The 19,270-nt window shown below is 37.2% G+C and overlaps 1 protein-coding gene across 3 annotated transcripts in view; it reads right to left on the bottom strand.

The window, feature by feature from the left end:
- Positions 1-2,795: 2,795 nt before the first annotated feature.
- The window catches only part of LOC115218080 (importin-11), a 53,480-nt gene continuing 37,005 nt past the window's right edge, over positions 2,796-19,270 (bottom strand). For 2 of the 3 annotated variants that reach the window (XM_036507957.1, XM_036507958.1), the window contains 15 exons: positions 19,112-19,217; positions 18,372-18,535; positions 17,462-17,502; positions 15,527-15,592; positions 13,308-13,466; positions 12,534-12,726; positions 10,632-10,711; positions 9,420-9,500; positions 8,690-8,785; positions 7,960-7,986; positions 6,887-7,000; positions 5,757-5,878; positions 4,648-4,743; positions 3,929-4,010; positions 2,796-3,368 (listed from right to left, as the gene is read on the bottom strand). In XM_036507957.1, coding sequence (XP_036363850.1) covers positions 3,210-3,368; positions 3,929-4,010; positions 4,648-4,743; positions 5,757-5,878; positions 6,887-7,000; positions 7,960-7,986; positions 8,690-8,785; positions 9,420-9,500; positions 10,632-10,711; positions 12,534-12,726; positions 13,308-13,466; positions 15,527-15,592; positions 17,462-17,502; positions 18,372-18,535; positions 19,112-19,217 — 1,586 coding nt within the window. In that variant the 3' untranslated portion in view covers positions 2,796-3,209. The remainder of the gene's footprint in view (positions 3,369-3,928; positions 4,011-4,647; positions 4,744-5,756; positions 5,879-6,886; positions 7,001-7,959; positions 7,987-8,689; positions 8,786-9,419; positions 9,501-10,631; positions 10,712-12,533; positions 12,727-13,307; positions 13,467-15,526; positions 15,593-17,461; positions 17,503-18,371; positions 18,536-19,111; positions 19,218-19,270) is intronic. The other variant, XM_029787856.2, reaches the window with a different exon arrangement.

Here is a 19,270-nt window from a genome sequence, read left to right as displayed (position 1 = left end):
TAAGGCTACCATTTGTTTCATGTTAAGGAAATTTTCAAAAATTATTCAAACACTAATTTTTTTTATGTGATTGGCTTGAATAATCGTTAAAAATTTCCATAACAAGAAACCAACAGCCACCTAAATACATACATATACACACACAGGTGATTGCTTAATTTCTGCCAGGTTGTCTTCTTGAAATCTTTATACACACACACACACACAATATCTATCATCATCATCACCATCAGCTGTTTAATGTCTATTTTTCTATGCCAGCTCGGTCCAGATGAAATTAATCGAGGAAGAATTTCTATAGCCAAACGCCATTCCTGGTGCCAATCATCACCTGTTTCCACTGGAGATTGAAAACAATTGGCACTGCTTATATGGCAGTGGAACTCGTTTACAACCATCACATGATGTCAAAGCAGAGAGGCAGAAACACATCCACATATACACATACAACAGGTTTCCTGTGAACAAACCTATACACAAGGCTTTGGGTGACCCAAGGCTATAGAAGATACTTGGTCATGGTTCCAAGCAGTGAGATTGAACCTGAAACCATGTGGTTTGAAAATAAACTTAACTATACAGCTATCCACTTATCCATCTGTCTATACATACCTACATACAATGGTACATGTAGAATGGTCCAAATGTCAGGATCCAGAAGAAATCTGTCTTATAGACCATCATCATTTAATGTCCGCTTTCCATGCTGGCATGGGTTGGACGGTTTGACAAGAACTGGCATACTGGAGTGCTTCCCCAGGCTCCAGCTGTCTGTTTTGGCATCGTTTCTATGGCTTGATGCCCTTCCTAATACTAACCACTTTGCAGAGTGTACTGGGTGCTTTTTATGTGGCACCAACACAGAAAAATATAGATTATTATTATTATTATTATTCTGAGTCCAAGGGTCAAGGCTTAGGCAAGATATTTTGGTAGTAATACTGTAATAGGAGGAATCTGTATCCATTATTATGACCTTTTCTTGTCTCTAAATCAGGTGACGTTCCTTTGCCATCACAACATAAAATGTCGTTGCAAACAAGACATTTGCTTCATCAAATTTTGCTACATTTTCTGGGCAGAATGAGATGAAATCTTTCCAAGTAGGTGGACTGGCAAATAAGAGTGTAAGGACTGGCCAATGAGGTCTCTAAGTGTGACACCATTTCATTGGTTTCTGTGTGGGGAGTCAATTGAAGTTGGCAGGTTACATCAATATATCTAGAACTAGCCATGATCTAAACGGGGACATTAAACATTTATTGAGAGTTTCATTAAAATAAAGTTCCTCTTTTCATGGAAGCTGATATTTGGGACAATCTCTCAATGAGTGTAGATGAATGTGTGTGTGTATACACATACAAATACATAAATGTGTGTAAAAAGAAAATAAATATATTTTCATTCATTTCACATCCATTTTTTTCATGCTAGCAGAGGTTGAATGACAAATGTACGTACATACATACACATGTAAATATATAGGTGTTTACAAAAAAAAAAATATATATATATATATATACACATACATACACGCATATATATATATATATTAAAATTAATATAGGGAAGGAAAAATTATAGAAATTTTTTTTCTGCCGGTGGCCTAGTATGTATACAAAGTCAACAGACATATTTTTCATATAAAAATTAGTGTACATTTAAGTACAAAGAGGCGAGCCATAACAGGTTGCCTAACATACTAGAAAGAACAGTTCTTTCTCGTAGGTTAGGCAACCTGTGAAGGCTCGCCTCTTTGTACACTAATTTCTATATATATATTCAAATTACGATGAAAGTCAACAAAGTTTGCTTTAGAAGCGTTGAGATGTATTGAAAGATACAGATAAGGAAATGATTTATTCTTAAACGCAGAATAACACTAAGAGAATAGCATCAACAGGATAAGCATCAACAGCTGGCAAGTTTTTCTGCAAAATATAGTTTATCCCATTTATGCTATTCTGTTAGCATTATTCTGCATTTGAGAATAAATTATTTCCTTACCAGTGAGTATATATACACACACACACACAAATATAAATTCATTACATAATTACATGTGATGTATATACTGCCTTTCCTCCTTTCCTGATGAAGGACTAGTGACTGAAACATTAAAAACCCATTCCTTTCAAGTATTATATTAATAACAGCTTTGTTAAAACTTATTCCCTCTGGTGTTTTTTCTTCTTTGTGCTAAATCATCATATATATATATGTATGTGTGAGTGTATAATTGTTTGTGTTTATGAACATGTACACACACACACACACACACATATGAATGTACACAAGCATGTGTGTGTATAGATATACACATGTTTATATAATTCTAAAACCCACTTCTTCATGCATGCATGAATACAAGTATATTTATGTATATGTACATATATATATATAATATATATATATATATATATATATATATATATATATAGATACGTATACATATATATATATGTGTATATATAAACACATATACACACAGATAATTTGTTACACAAATATATCTAGATATAGACATATAAACACATACACACACACACATTTCAGCAACACTTTTTCATCCCACTTCTAAACCACCTATCATCAGTTTTCCACTCTTCCAAGTTCATCCAAGAACTCCATCATATTCTTCCAAATGGTTCCACTCCCTAAATAAATGGTAAAGTGGAACAATCAGGAAATAAGAAACTGGATTTCCCTATTACCTTTTTGCTTCAAAGTTACCATCATCACCACCACCGCCACCCTCTCATTTGCCCCACTATCACCACTCTTATTTTTTCCCCCCATAGACTTAGCAGAAGAAAGGGATCTTCTTTGACCTTGCGTTGTTTGTTGTTGAGGGTGGTAGTGGTGGTGGTGGTTGTAATGTAGATATCTTTTTCCCTTCGTTTTCCTCAAACGGAAAATTTTTAAAAACCCTTCATATCTTACCTGTCACTTGTTTCAGTCATTTGACCGTGGCCATACTTGAGCACAAAACATTTTTTTGGGGGGAGACGGGGGCTTTATGTTGCATGGGATTCGTAGTAAGGGATGGACAACAACAACAACGAGAAGATTGAAGAAGAAAGGAGAGAAAACAAATAGCAGAAAAAAGGAGGAGAAAACGAGAAGATAGCAGAAGACAAGGGTAGGGTGGAAGAAATGGCTAATAAGCAGTGTGGTGTAGTGGTGAAGGGTTGAGGAGGTTCAGGGGTTCAGGAAGTTAACTCTTGTAGCTGTATGAGTATATCTTTGTCTACGTTGGCCATAAGTTGGTCAAACAGTAACTGACCATGGAGCTGCTGGCATATGGTCAGCTGTGAGACTACGAATTCTTTGAGAGACACTGCATGCACTGGATCGTGGCGCAACAACTGAAACGAGAAAGGGACAATGGTTACAGACAGATACATTATTGCAAACATGTTGTTGGACAGGTCACTAATAACAGTGCCAGAGTGGTTTGTGAGTGGAAATCCCAGACCAACCCTGCAGTTTGCAGACAGACAGTCAAATAACTAAGTGAAACCATGTGTTTATGTGAGAGAGAGATTATGTTCCTAACACTAGCTGAATGATAACGAAGTTATTTTACTAAATTCTTTGTTATATTTACAGTAATTGAAAGAAATGCAGAGCATCTCAACAGAAATACAGTAACGAAAGGGTTAATGCTTAGGAAAAGTTTAGTGCAAAAAAGACAGGCACAATATAGCTTGAGGAGTTCTAGTTTTGTTCCAAGTCCAACCCTGATCAAACACACTTAGAACAATTAGTCCTCAAGTCATGGTTCATTTTGGCTGAAGGACAGCAGTTTTAGAAGGAGTGGGCAAATCAATTACACTGACCCCAGTACTTGACTGGTACTTTATTTTTATTGACCCCCCAAAAAATAATGAAAGGATAAGTCGACCTCAGCAGAATTTGAACTCACCATTTGCTTTCGTTTTTCATGCTCTGTATCTGTGTTTTCTTCAGTGCTCTCAGCATCTTCTTCTTCCCCAATAACAAGACAACTGAAAAAACAAAACAAACAATATTTTTACAATTCATTTTACATGGAACGCTTTCCCCACAATTCCACAGTAATTATTTGGTACCTGTCATTTTAAATCGACCACATTAATTACCAACAATTAAAATATCCCCATCATCAGCATCGTTACTGTTGCATGATGAAGACTGGGTCTTCAGATTCATCATTTGTGGATTTACTACATTTTCCCTTTAGCTATTTGTCAACAAATTGAAGCATCTCAAGGCAATACAGTAATAAAAAAGAAAACTCAGATGGAATGGTCAATGCTGGAATTATCTTTTACAATATGCAATGTGAAATGAAGTGTTTTGCTCAAGAACATAACATAATGCCTGGTCCAGAAATCAAACCCAAGATCTGGCAATCTGGAGCGCAACACCCAAACCAAAGTTAAAATGCAGTAAAAATAGTGCAATTTATACACAGGTAAATATGAAAATAATTTTATTAAAAAAAGTGATTTCAATAAAGTATATATTTTCTCTCTTTGTCACACACCCTGAAATACCATCTTGCACCTCAATAAGTTGTGAATATCCCAGACAGGGAATCCCTTTCTTAACAGATAGCAAAGTAAAAGTGAAACTAGATATAAAACAGTTTCTCCAACTTACTCTGTCTGCTTTCCCGTATCGCAGTCAGCACGACAAATGTCATGTAGAACTTCAACACACACATTCAGGATTCCAGAAAATCTCTCTGTTATAGGGCTGAAACGAGTGAAATGGCGGGAAAAGAAAGAAAGAAAAAAAAAAGCTGATAATTAAGATTTTTAAAAATACGATTAAAAAGATTGATAATCAATTTCTTGTTCTTCAGCAGGATTTGAACTCAGAATGTAAAGGGGCATATAGAAACACTGCAAAGCAATTTGTCTATCAGGCTACAGATTTTGCCAATCCACAACATCAGTAGCTACTTAGTAACACACCAGTTGTAATAAAACATATATCTAAAGACGTTATTGCTACATCTCACTACAATGTAGAGCAATACCTACGGCTAAAAGGACAGAGCTGGTGAATGAATGATACAGAGCAGAAAAATAATCAAATATCAGATATGACAGGAACCAAGGAGGTTAAGTGGTGGTGGTCAGCATTGGGCCTGTATAACTATTGAACCTACACTGAAGCTAATGGGTATTGGAATTCTTAGAAATATCAGATAATCTCCATGTCACATACCAAAATGTTAAAAAACCCCAGAAAAACAAAACATCAGATTATGTAATTTTAGATAGATCCACCATCATCTCTCTCCTACCCAGAGTAATCATGTATCACCTTTATAGTTCTTGTCAAACAGTCCAACCCATGCCAGCATGGAAAACAGGCGTTAACCCTTTCGTTACCAACCCAGCTGAAACTGGCTCTGGCTCTGAGTACAAATGTCTTGTTTCCAAAAGTTTTGAATTAAAATCTTCCACCAAACCTAGTCACAATTTATGTTCCTAACACTAGCTGAATGATAACTAAGTTATTTTACTAAATTCTCTGTTATATTTAAAGTAATTGAAAGAAACACAGAGCATCACAAAATATATATAGTAATGAAAGGGTTAAATGATGATGATGAGATAGATCAGAGCTTGAATGTTTTTGATCATAGGTCTGCTCAATCATGACTGTCTTGGAGTTAAACACCTCCCACACACACACACACAAACTCAGAACCACATTAGTACAAGGGGTTACAAGAACAGAAAAACGGTGAGACAAACCTCAAGTTCATGGTAAGTAGTGAAGACAACGCCAGGGCTGATAACTTGCGGTGCTCAGGTTTGGTTATGGAATCCATCTTCTCAAACCACAAATCCAGTAACATGCCAAGTAATGTCCGACTCTGGAAAACAATGACATTGTACGTTTAGGGAAAGAGAATTAGAACAAATGTTTAAAGAATTATTTAACATGCATGCATACATATTGTTGACATCATGTGAATTTATAAACTTTCAAGAGAATGAGGAATTATTCCTTTTTGGAACTGGCACTCGAAGAACATAAAGCTATAAATAATCGCAGGTAAAATATAAAATTGAAAAGCCCTTTTGAATGAAAGAAGTCAAAGGGTGCCCATGGGACACGAACCAACCACTCTGGTGGAAACGACAAGCATTCTACTGTTGTAATCAACACAATCCTTGCAATTTCTCTACTCATTTTAGAAACATTATTCTGTCAGGTCAGCAAGAGATGTGGGTTTGAATCCCATGGGTAGCCTTCAACTCTTTCTATCCCAAATGGTTCTTCAACCAAATATTTACACAATATTATTTATAGCTTACAAGTAATTTGAGAGCCAGTTCCTATATATATATATATATATATATATATATATATATATACCGTAAATCCTTGAGTATAATCCGCATTTTTTCCCCAAAATTTAAAGGTCAAAATCCCTAGTGCGTACTATATACGAGGTTAAAAATGAAAACTATTTTCTAAGCAATATCTGAGTCTCTATTTGCTGTCCAGCAATGTTTATTCAGACGCATTTTGTGATGTCGGGCGCGAAAATACCTTAAGCTAAGCCTGAAAGCAATGAAGTCATAAAAGAATCATCCATAACTTGCAGTAAGCAACATTTATTAAACGTTATTATTGTTATTTCTTTATTTTCTGCTAGCAAAATGCGCAAAAAAGCTACACGTTTGCATTATGTTATATATATATAATAATAATAAAGGATGTTACCGTATACATTTTTACAAACCAAGACGTTATATAGACCTCCTTGACTCAAGTTAGAGAAGAGGTGCATATTATACACAAGGTTTAGGTTTTTCAGAGGTACAGCCCCCTAAAAATCCCCTCCAGTTAATTAACCATTCAAATTTGACATTACCTCTTTGTCCATTTTAGCAGACTCCTGTGCAAGGAATGACCAGAAATACTCCTGATTCTGCAGAAGGACACGGCCAAGGATATACAGTTGCATTGATAGCACAGTAACCAATTCCTGCAAATAGACAAAATAAACATTCATAGCGGCACAGTAAATAATTCTTTTCATATAAAGCAGGAGTGGGGACAGATTTTAGTGCAGTGGGCAAAAGTTTCCGAAGGAAGAGGTCCGCAGGCAGATCACAAGTTCTAATTCTTATATCTGTGTAAATCTTGTATATATCCATGTATAATTCGATATACATTAATAAAGATAAGTTTAACACATTAAATTAATGTGTAACATCATTAATACCATCACTGAATTTAAGACGTTTATATTACTTAGGAGGTATTCTATATTTTTCAGCTGAAGTGTAGTAGGGTCTCAAGGGGGTGGTACAAACATAGTAATGTGTTTTATAGTGAAAACAAAATTTCCATTCAAATGGCAATTAAAGGACGATTTTTTGTTCGAGTCTGACCGTTTTAAGTCATAGGGGAAACATGACCCATGTCGCAAATAGACATACGGATATTGTATAAATTTTATAATTGAAAAATTTACAATATTTTCCACATATGAGTATATCAGCCTGATATAAAGGTATTTGTTTCCTTATCTTTGGATTGGTGATGGGGCCACATGAAAAGCACTAAGAGCACTCTGTAAAGTGATTGGTGTTAGGAAGGGCATCCAGTTGCAGAACCCTGCCAAAACAGGCGATGGAGCCTGGTGTGACTCCTAGCCTTGCCAGCTCATGCCAAACCATCCAACTGATGCCAGCATGGAAAACAGACATTAAATGATAATGATGATGTCAGGAGGCAAAGCAATGCCCACGATCCTTTACAGGGTCTCCAAGACTGGTTCAAAGAAGAGAGGCTTTTACAGGGGCCGCTGAGATTGTTAAAGAAAGAGGGAGGAAGGTATCCTGAGACTGAAGATTGGGCTCCATGGAATCCTGATAGGGGCTCCATGGAATCCCATCAGATGTTCTTGAATTCTACGAGTCCAGCAATTTAGATTGGTACCTTTTCTTTTTTTTTTTTTATCAACCCCTGAAAAGATAAAAGGCAAAGTTGGCCTTGATGTGATTCAAACTCGGAACACAGAGAGCTGGAATAAATTCTGATATCACAGTAATCAAACCTTGTAAACAGTCAAGACAAACATTGGTAACACATAATTGATTCCACTGACACTTAAAACATTTAAATGGCCATATCTGACTCAAATACTCTTTGCTTATGTTAAAATTGGCCCGGTCCAGCCTCTCATACCTACCCAGCAATGTCATTCTAAAAATAAATTAATCACATAATCGAAATCTCGAAGCTACAAAATAATGTATGTTTAATTTAAAATATGAATAAATAAGAATTGCATTTGACAGAGATCTGAATGCTGAAGGGTTTACACGTTAAACAAATGAAAAACGCTCAACAATAATTCAGTCTGTTTAATCACACACACACACACACACACATTCCTACCATCCTTCTCTCAAGCTAATGAGGGAGCCTTCACATGGTAACAATTCAAGAAGCTAAAAACAGCAGCCAAACCACTCTCAGATCACATCCTTACATTTTTTTTAGAAAAAGGCCATATTTGATAATGTAGTCTCAGACAGATTGCATACCAACCAGAACAACATTACAATCATCATCATCATCATCATCACCACACACACACACACACACACACACACACACACATACCTCATGCAGACAGACTGAGAAAGGAGGTGATGTTACTTACGTTATTCTCTAAGGTAGTTTTGAAAATGTGGGAAAGCAGAGGTTGGAACACTTGAGGAGCTTCCAAGGGGAATGATTGGAAAATTAGTTCAACTGCCTGTTTAAAGAAAAACAAAATATGAGAGAAAGAGAGAGAGACCTTTAACCTGTCACAAAACTTACAAATAGAAAATACAGGGCAAGAGAGAGTCTGCATGTTTGTTTGGTCAACTAAAAATTGCATGCTTTTATGATCTGCCATCAATGGATGATCTTAGGAAGAAGGTAGAACATGGAGGCCTTGCAAACAGGAAATTCAGAGGGTTAAGCAAGAATATACATGGAATACATGGCTTAGTGGTTAGAGCAGAGGACCTGCGGTCGAGGGATTGCAGGTTTGAATCTCAGACCGGGTAATGTGTGGGTTTATGAGTGAAACACTTAAGTTCCATGCGGCTCCAGCAGAAGGTAATGGCAAACTTCTGACTCTTTCACCCCAACACACACACACATATATGTACGTGTGTGTATGATTGTGTTTGTTCCCCACAACTGGTGTGGGTTTGTTTGTGTTTCTGTAGCCTACTGGCTTTGCTAAAGGAGACTTATGAAGTACAAGGTTTTTACAAAAAAAAAAAAAAAAAAAAAGTGTTGCAGTTAAATTTTTTTCAACTATCCCCATGAAATTGGTGCCCCAGCATGACCGCAGTCCAATGACTGAAACAAGTAAACAAGTAGAAGATAAAAGATACCTTTAATATCAGCAAGATTCCATCGGTTCTGATATCTGTTATCAGACTGGAAAATGACATCACAATGTCCTGGGAAAATCTCTGAAAATCAAAATGAATATTATTATTATTATGAGTCTTGGTGGTGTTGTCAGGAGGAATAATGAAATTATCCTTTCATGTATTAATCAAATAAACAGCCCCTTTCACAATTACCATCACCTTCCAAATTACTACGGCTTACCTTTATAATGCGGGGTAACCAGACACTTTATTTCCCATTGCTCCAGTTCACTCAACCGTAGAAATGAATTGTGAAGCCACTGGTGCCAAGCTGGAATGGCCCTTTGCCTTCCCTTTGGATAACATCAGTGGTATGGAGAAGGGAGGCTGGTATGCATGGGTGACTGCTGGTCTTCCCTAAAAAACCTTGCCCAGATTTGTGTCTTGTAGGGGAACTCTCTAGGTGCAATCCCATGGTCATTCATGACTGATGGGCATCTTCACCCTAGACTTGTGTATCTCCTCTAATGCAAGAGGCCTGTTCTTGTTCCTCTGTCATATTTTAGCCTCTTAGTACCTAGCATTTAACTACTCCCCTTAGTCAGTGGAGCTGAGCCCTTCTTTTTCGGTTCTTTCCTGTCTTGCAACTTACATGGTGATCTCACTGGTGTTGGTAGTATGAAAAAGAGCAGCCTGTGCATACTGTAAGGTGGTTGACATTAGGAAGGGCATCCAACCACAAAAAACATGCCAATGCTGGCACTGGAGCTCATTTAACGTCAGACTTCCACGCTGGGGCATGGGTCGAATGGTTTGACAGGAGCTGGCAAGTCAGAGGACTGTACTGAGCTCCATTGCTTTGGCAAGGTTTTTATGGTTTGTTGCCCTTCCTAATGCCAACCACTTCACAGATTGTATTGGGTGCTTTTGATGTGGCACCAACACTGGCAAGGTCCGTTTTGGCATGATTTTCAATAGCCGAGTGCCCTTCCTAATGCCAACCACTTTACAGAGTGGACTGGATGCTTTTTATGTGGCACCAGCACAGGCGAGGTCCCCATGTAACTGGCAAGACAAAAATCTTTTAATGGGGTGGGGGAATACTGAAAGAGGTGGCTTTGTGCCTGATCCTGCCAAGCAGTTCAGCCCATGCTAACATAGAAAATGATGATGACGACATTTAATTTGAGAACAGCACAAAAGAAAGACAGGAAGAAATAGCAAACATACCTGCATAAATTCTTTTTGTCCTAGAACTACATAAGCTTCAACTATCTTAAGACACACTTTCAGGTCCTCATTTCCAAACTCTGCAAAAGTTAAAACAAAATTTCATTTTTACGTTTAAATATTTGTTGTGCAAGATTTTTTAGGTGAAATCGTGTGTTGAAACAGATGTTGTATTTCGGAATGGTCATTTTGCCAGTTTAGCACACAGAGATATAAGCATGCGCAAAGGAAGACACATACAATAGAAATACAAAATGGCTGACGGTTAGTAAGGAGAGACACACAAATAAGAAAGAAGAAAGCAAAGGACCACTGATGCGGTCACAGGAGTGTGACGAAAGAACTCTGGCCGAAATAAGATTAAGATTAATGTAAAAAATAAATAACACTGAAGCAAAGTAACACCAAATATATAGTGTGTGTGTTTTTATTGGCTAAACTGGCAAAATGACCATTCCTAAATACAACAATAAAATTTCATTTTCCAATATTAAAATGCTTTCGGATCCTATTCTTTAGTAAAAGGCAGCAATCTGCCAATTTGGCAAAGTCAGTAGAATTTTGGAGAGAATCCTCATCAACAATTAATAACCATTTTCCCCATGCTTGCATGAGTCAGACTAAATGTGTTGAGACACATTTTCAACGGTTTAATATGTCTGTCCTGCCTTTTAAGATGGTAAAGAAAGATAAGAGATTTGGCTGCTATCTCTAGTAGATCAATCAACCAGGTAGAGGGTTATACCTGATTAGAAGTTCAATAGCAATAACCCAGTACTTAACGATCCTTTCAGGAATTTGAACAGCCTTTCTTAATGACAACTGCTTTACAACATATAAACATCCTTACATGCTCAAAAGCAGTTGATGTTAGGAAGGGCATCCAGCTATAGAAAACAGACCAAAGCAGAAACTGGAACAAGAGTCCTTGGGTCCACGAGATCCTATCAAACCATTCAACCCATGCCAGCATGAAATATGGATGTTAAATGACAGTGATCAACACCAACATTTTAACATTCACTTTACCATTCTTGCATGGGCCAGATGGAGTTTATCAAGGCATAGTTTCTAAGGCTGGATGCCCTTCCTATCACCAAACCTCATCTGTTTCCAAGCAAGAGAATATTTCCCCCTTGACCAGACATATTGACACAGAATATTGCTTGTACGACAATAACAATCATTTACAACTATGAAGCAATGTCAAGACAAGGAGACACAAACACTCACATTACACCCATAAGATGGGCTTCGTTCTGTTTTCTATCCACTAAATTTACTCACAAGTCTTTGATGATCTAAAACTAGATCTTATGAAATCTTTTGTCCAGTCAACAACAGTTCTGCCAATTTACTGTTTTGTCCGATTCTTTTAAAGAAAAAACATCTTCTGAGAAGTTCAGAAAAAATTTCTTAACAACTTTATTAATTCAGACTTTTTAAATAAATAATGCATCCGTGCTAGTGGAGCACTAAGAGCACCATCCGAGTGTGATCGTTGCCAGAGTGGCTAACTGGCGTTCGTGCCAGTGGCATGTAAAAAGCACCATTCGAGCGTGATCATTCCCAGTGTCGCCTTACTGGCACTTGTGCCGGTGTGCAAGTGACACGTGAAAAAAAAAAAAAAAAAAAAAAAAAAAACAATTTTTTTTGTGGCCGTTGCCAGTACAGCCTGACTTGGCCTTCGTGCCGGTGGCATGTAAAAGCACCCACTACACTCAGAGTGGTTGGCGTTAGGAAGGGCATCCAGCTGTAGAAACTGCCAGATCAAAATTGGAGCCTGGTGCAGCCCTCTGGTTCGCCAGTCCTCAGTCAAATCGTTCAACCAATGCTAGCATAGAAAGCGGACGTTAAACGATGATGATGATGAATGCAATCAGACCAATATGATGTACTTACCCAGTATTGCTGGCATTGCAGTGAACAAGTCCAGCAGTCCTGGAGTCATAACTGGTGAATTATGTAAAGTTTCTAGCCAAAGATCAAGTCCATCTTCCTTCAAGTAGACATGGAACTGTTGGGTGACATCGGTACTAAGGCGAATCACAGGAATCAGGAAATCATACAGCGTGTTGCAGCTGGTGCCGAGACCCTGAAAAGAAAGACAAAACACAGAGACTTCTCTTCAATAACTGTTTCAAAATTTTCTACAAGGCCAAGCAATTTCTTGACTGGTACTCAGTTTTTTTGGGTTTTTTTTGTACTCTGAAAGGACTTAAGGCAAAGTTGATGTTGGCAGTATTTGAACTCAGAATGTAAAGAGCTGGCAGAAATGTAACTAAACATTTCGACTGAACTGGTAACAATTCTGCCAGCTCATTGTCTTTGCTTTCAAATTTTGGCACAAGGCCAGCAATTTCACGGAAGATGGGTATCTTGATTACATTGACCCAGTTCTTGAAGGGTACTTTATTTAATCAACCCTGAAAGAACGAAAGTCAATGCTGAACTGAGTAAAATTTGAACTCAGAATGTAAAGTGCCATAAAAAATTCTGCTAAACCTTTTGCCAGACGTGCAAACGGTTCTGCCAACTTGCTGCTGCCTGGGAGCTAGCAGAATTGCTATGTAGCACATACAAACACACAACTTTTGTATGGATTTGGCCAGTCTCTCTTTCTCACACACACGCACACAAGCTAATATCCATTTCAATTAAAAAGGTGATAATTACCTTAACTAAGCGGATTAGAGTTGTAAGGATTGCACATCGTAACATATTATGATCGGAATCCCAGAGAAGTGGTAAATAAAGTATAAGCTGGTCAGCATATGGACGGATCTGGGCGCCAACACGCTCAATAACAAACGATATCACATAAAGAACATGCATCTGGAAAATAAAATTTCAAATTAACAATATTAGCAATAAACAAGAAATCAATCACAAAGTTATTTTAAAGAATTTCAAAGTGGTAATGGTTTGTCAAATGTTTTGAGTCTAAGACCTTTGGCTGAAAGACAATTAGCTCATGTTAGAGTCATGAGAGTCACTTAAAATAAAGCAGCCGTTCATTTTCATATTTATTCATCAATGCCAGCAAAGGTCAGGTGAGTATATTACTGATGACTAGCACTACACTTACTGTTGCCAAATCTTTTCAATTAAGAGATATCTTATTCCATAGATCTTCAAAGGCACAAAAGCCAGTGAATTTGTTAAGATATATATATATATAAAATGGAGAAATTGTACAAAATGTCTAAGTGGTTGATGAGTAAAGCACCAGCACAGTTTCGATTACTTGTTATCCGTAGATTGCAGAAACTTCATAGAGGTGGTTGAGGTAACAATATTGATAAAATAGATGGAAAATCAAATCTCTAGTGAGACTTTTTATTTTCATGCCAGTGGCATGTAAAAAGCACCATCCGAATTGTGGCCGATGCCAGTGCCGCCTCGACTGGCTTCTGTGCCGGTGGCACGTAAAATGCACCAATCCGACCGTGGCCGTTGCCAGCCTCGCCTGGCACCTGTGCAGGTGGCACGTAAAAAGCACCCACTACACTCACGGAGTGGTTGGCGTTAGGAAGGGCATCCAGCTGTAGAAACATTGCCAGATAAGACTGAAGCCTGGTGTAGCCTCCTGGCTTCCCAGATCCCCGGTCAAACCGTCCAACCCATGCTAGCATGGAGAACGGACGTTAAACGATGATGATTTATGTACCTGAAGAAACCCAGAACGGGTCAAAAAGTGTCGTACTAAATCTTTTTTTTCCATCTATTTTATTAATACTATATATATATATATATATATTGTCTACAGTATATTCAAGTGGTTAGGAAGCTTGAAGCTTGCTTTGCAATCACAAGGTTCTGAGTTTGATCTCACAACATGGCTTTCTTCCAGTTGCCATTTACCAAGCCTTGTGAGCAAAACTGGGTTTTCAGAAGTGGATAGAAACTCATCAGAAGAGTAGCATCTGTAATTCAAGATCCAGTTTTTCCACTCTGTGTTTATTGTTTATAAGGTTTATTCTGCTTGAGGATTACGTTAAGAGTACAAATGTCTGTGGAATACTCAGCTGGTTTACAAGCAAAGTCAATGAGCAGGTAGTTTGGCTGATCAAACAACTGAGTACTCATCACTGAATCTGATGGAGATCTATTTAGTTTCTACACTGTTATCTCTTTCCAGCTCCACCTGACCATGTTTGCTCCTTTCTTTGAAACGTGAATAGCCATGTGGCTCCTCCAAAGCAGAGAAACTGGCACTGCTCACTTCTCTCATACTTTAAGCTTCCTCCCAACCTCATGGGGTTTGTAGTCTTGCAAGATGCAGGGACCATTTTTCATACCTTAGCCCCCTATGTCCTAGCACAGAGATGCCTCTTTCTCTACTGTAGCTCCACTTGGTTAAGAAAGTGGAATTTTAAGCCTTGTAGGCTGCATGGCGACCTCACTAATGCTAACGGGACAAAAAGAAAAAAAAAAAAAATCCCCAGTACACTCTATAATGTGGTCAAGAAAGGATATCCTGCTGTAGAAACTATACCAAAGCAGACACTGGAGCACAATGCAGTCCTTGGATCCTGTCAAACACTTCCAAACCTTGGAGCAAGGATGTTAAATGATAACTAAATGGGACAACATTTATGAAAAACTTGTTAATGGCACGAAATAACATAATATGTGTAAAATCATGTGCAGACAATTCACTGATTGCTCAATAAGTCAACATGCTGCGGAAGTATTGATCATGGAGTTCATCAAAACGGAATCGGGAGGCAGAAGGGTTCTGTACAAAGGTTATGCCTATATTATTGATAGAACCACAAATTGTCTAAATGGTCAACTGTCCCACCTTTAAGTTGTCTGTCGGCTAATTGTTTCTCAATGAATTGTCCATCTACTGTATAAAATATTCCTTGATAAGAAATATCCAAACTCACCTTAGTATCACATTCCTTTATCTCTCTCAGCAGTTGGAAGAGAAGACTGAAGGAGGGACTTAAATACTGGAAGGAGAAAGCAAACGAAGAGATAATTAGTTAATTATTGTAGTTGTGTTATAACATTCAACATAATTAATCAGAGAAAGAATTTAATTATGATCAACAATGTTTATTAACAAAACATTTTTAATATATATGTAATGAACAATTTCTTATATGCAAACTGTGTTAGAATCAAAAAATTATGGAACTATCAATCAGAGTTGAAATACCTCATAAATTTAGGATATGGTCTCTTGTTGCAACAGGAAGAAAAATAGAAGAAAATTATCTTCTTAAATACAGAACACACAGCTTCCAGCCACAATAAGTAGAATCCCTTTTGTGTCTGTCATTGCTTACCAAAAACTAATGGTAAATATAACTGGCTGGAAAACATGCCAGGAAGTGTTATAACAGAGTTTTGGGAAATGACTGGTTGGTATCTCCTAATATATTATTATTTACCAGTGATTTAAGGTAACTTTTTATTTGGGCATACCATTCAGAAAGTCCTGTGGATTGCAGTTGGCCCATGACTGCTCTACACTGTCAGTCAACATGCTAGATATAGCAGCCAAATCTTTGTTTTACTTGTTTCTTATAAATGTTTCAAATAGGCTGGTTAACGTATCCCTCGATACTATATGATAAAATCTCAAGTTACTACTAAGTCCTATTTGAACGAGAAGTTCACCAGACATTTAATACCAGATGTACAGAGAAATAAAATTTTGTCAAACAAAACCATGAGCTGCAAGCATTATGGAAAGATGGAGAAAGCAATATGTTATATTAATGACTGCCAAACATCCGCAGGACAAACGTTTATCAAGACTTAATCACGATATAGAAAAAAACCAAAAAAATTGGGGAATGCCACTTCTAAAATCATCTCTTAGGGTTTTTGTTGTAGTTTAAACAGAAGTCTGCTTTGATTGAGCATGTCTATGGTCAAATATGTTGAAGGCATGCAGCCTTGTGGTTAGGGGGTTGCACTCACAATCACAAGATTGTGGTTTCGATTTCTAGACTGGCAGCGCATTTCATTACCTATTGTTTCAGTCTGCTCAGCTGCAAATTGGTAACCTTGAGATGAACTGGCATCTAGTTCAGAAGGAATGCTGGCTGACATGCCTCGCCACTGGGGTGGCATTCAAAAGCGACAACAATGCAAGGAACTGCATTGTGACCAGTGGTATATAGCAATATCTGATTGTCTAGTCAATACAATGATGATCAAATGTGTTCTAACCCTGATCATCTTATTTCATTTTTTAGGGATTTGAAGGGCTACATAATCCAATGTAGCCCTCCCAGATTTTAAAGCTAGTATGGAAGTGAGGCATGGTTTATAACACCAGAAATGAGAAAAGTGCTTGGAGTGCTGTGAAATGTGGTTCTTAAGGAGAATACTGAGGATAGCATGGACAAAGTGTCTAATGAAGAAATGATGATCTGGGCTGAGTTAAACAGGAAACTGCTTCATAAGATAAAGACCAAACTCTTGAGATTTATTGGTCATGTGATGAGTGAAGAAGGTCTGAGAATTTAGTGATGAGTGGAAAGAATTGAAGGGAAAAGAAGCAGAGGAAGGAGGAGGATGAGGTGGATGTCAAGTTTGATGAACAGGTTGGAAGAAAGAGGCATTAAATATCAGGAAGTGGGGCTGTTACAGAAAACAAAGAACAGAGAATTGTGGCAGGACATGATTGCTGATGACCTTCACTCTGGACACGATGCCTAAAAGGAAGAATGAAGGCGGTATGATTATAAGAGGTATTTGCCATGTCTTGCAAAACACAACAGGGTTAATATCATAAAGAGGGACAGCAACAGAAGGGTTGGGACCTAAATGATGAATCGTCAAAATTTAATCAAAAATATACTTACTGGCAAAAACTGCTCAGTATTAAATTCAAAGTCATCTACAGGTACAGAGAGGTTAAGGAAAATGAAACTGATTTCAAATAAAACCAACAAAAACATTGAAGTGAAGAATTAAAACATTAATAAAACTTTTCACTTAATTTCAGAAGCTAATGACAAAATATTACTTACTAATTAGGATTACAATTAAATATTTAATTTCATTATCATTGCTTTTGAATATAAATTCCAGTTATATATACATATGCAAATATACATGTATACACACACACACACACACATTGATACATGTACATGCATGCACACACACAAATGCATATATATGCACATACGCACACATATAAATACATACATATGGGTGATGGATGAGGAGGTATTACTCATCACAAAGTGATGGGGTTTACACTGATTAAAAAAAAAACAGGCACGAAAAACAACAAAAAATAATATATATATATATATATGAACGAGATGAATTTGTTTCTCCATTTTCTTATTTGTATTATGAATTTACAGTAAAAATATTTCTTTACCTTCACCCGTTTAATACAATAAATGAATTAACTGCATTGCAATTAAAAACATTTATGTATTAAGAATTTGGGTACTTTACCAACAGTATATTGGATAAATGATATCCCATAGTGGGTTACACCCATAACCCCTATCTTACTTTGTACTATATATATATATATATATATATATATATATATATATATATGGAACCGAAACAGTTCTACTGGGTAGAACAACCAATTAGGGCCAACACCAAAGTCCAACTACTCTGACCAGTTGTGTATTTTATATCTGTCTATAAAGAAGAGAGATTTGAGCTAAGGACCAAAAAAAAAAAAAAGCCCCTAAAACTGAAATAAATGTAACAACATAGACTGTGAGTGTGACAAAAGGATATCAGTCCTGAGTGTGTTTGCAGCTTCAAGTCGTACGACCAAATCCTCTTTCTCTTGCAATAATGGAAGTATAGTTTCATACAGGGTTGCTCTCAACGAGACCGACAACTTTACACCAACCCACTGGCTCACCAACCATATCACACGACGACGTATAATTCGGTAACTGCAAAAGACATCGAGAAACATCCCAATCAACAGAACCAATATTAACAAAGATATTATAAGAATAACCATCATCATTTAATGTCTGTTTAACCATGCTGGTATGGATGAGACAGTTTGACAGGAGCTGACAAGCCAGAGGGCAGTACCAGGCCCCAGTTGTCTGTTCTAGCATGGTGTCCATGGCTGGATGCCCTTTCTAATGCCAACCACTTGTACTAGGTGCTTTTTATGTGGTACTGGCACAGGGAGTCTATATGTAGTACCAGTACAGGTGCTTTTTATGTGGCCATGACAGAGAAATTTATGACTGGCTGCCCTTGGGAGCTCCTCTGTGGTGATGGTCTTGTTTTGCTCTTCATTGTGAAACAAAATTGATTTTTTTCAAATATCAGCCATTTACATAGTAAACATACCTAGTGGTTGTTTAGTTAATTTTGCCAATACAGAAGAGTATGAGAGATAAATTAAGGGATTGAATGTCATGATGCCTATTCTTAACTGGTTTGTTCTGTAGCTCCTGTATTAAGTGAGTTTGTGAAAACACTGGTCAAAATAGATCACATCACTAACTTACTTTGTATGTTTGTTCTGTAGTTCAGGTATTAAATGGCTAGTGAACCACTGGTCAAAATCTATGTCATCAAAAAGGTCAAAGGATGCCAATCCTACTGCGTTGTACACTGGAATAGAATATAATATAATAATAATAATAACAAACAAAAATAAAACATTT

The sequence above is a fragment of the Octopus sinensis genome, linkage group LG12 (assembly GCF_006345805.1).
Source record: "Octopus sinensis linkage group LG12, ASM634580v1, whole genome shotgun sequence".
Taxonomy (NCBI): domain Eukaryota; kingdom Metazoa; phylum Mollusca; class Cephalopoda; order Octopoda; family Octopodidae; genus Octopus; species Octopus sinensis.
The sequence above is the reverse complement of the archived record's forward strand: the minus strand, read 5'-3'. Positions and strand labels throughout refer to the sequence as shown.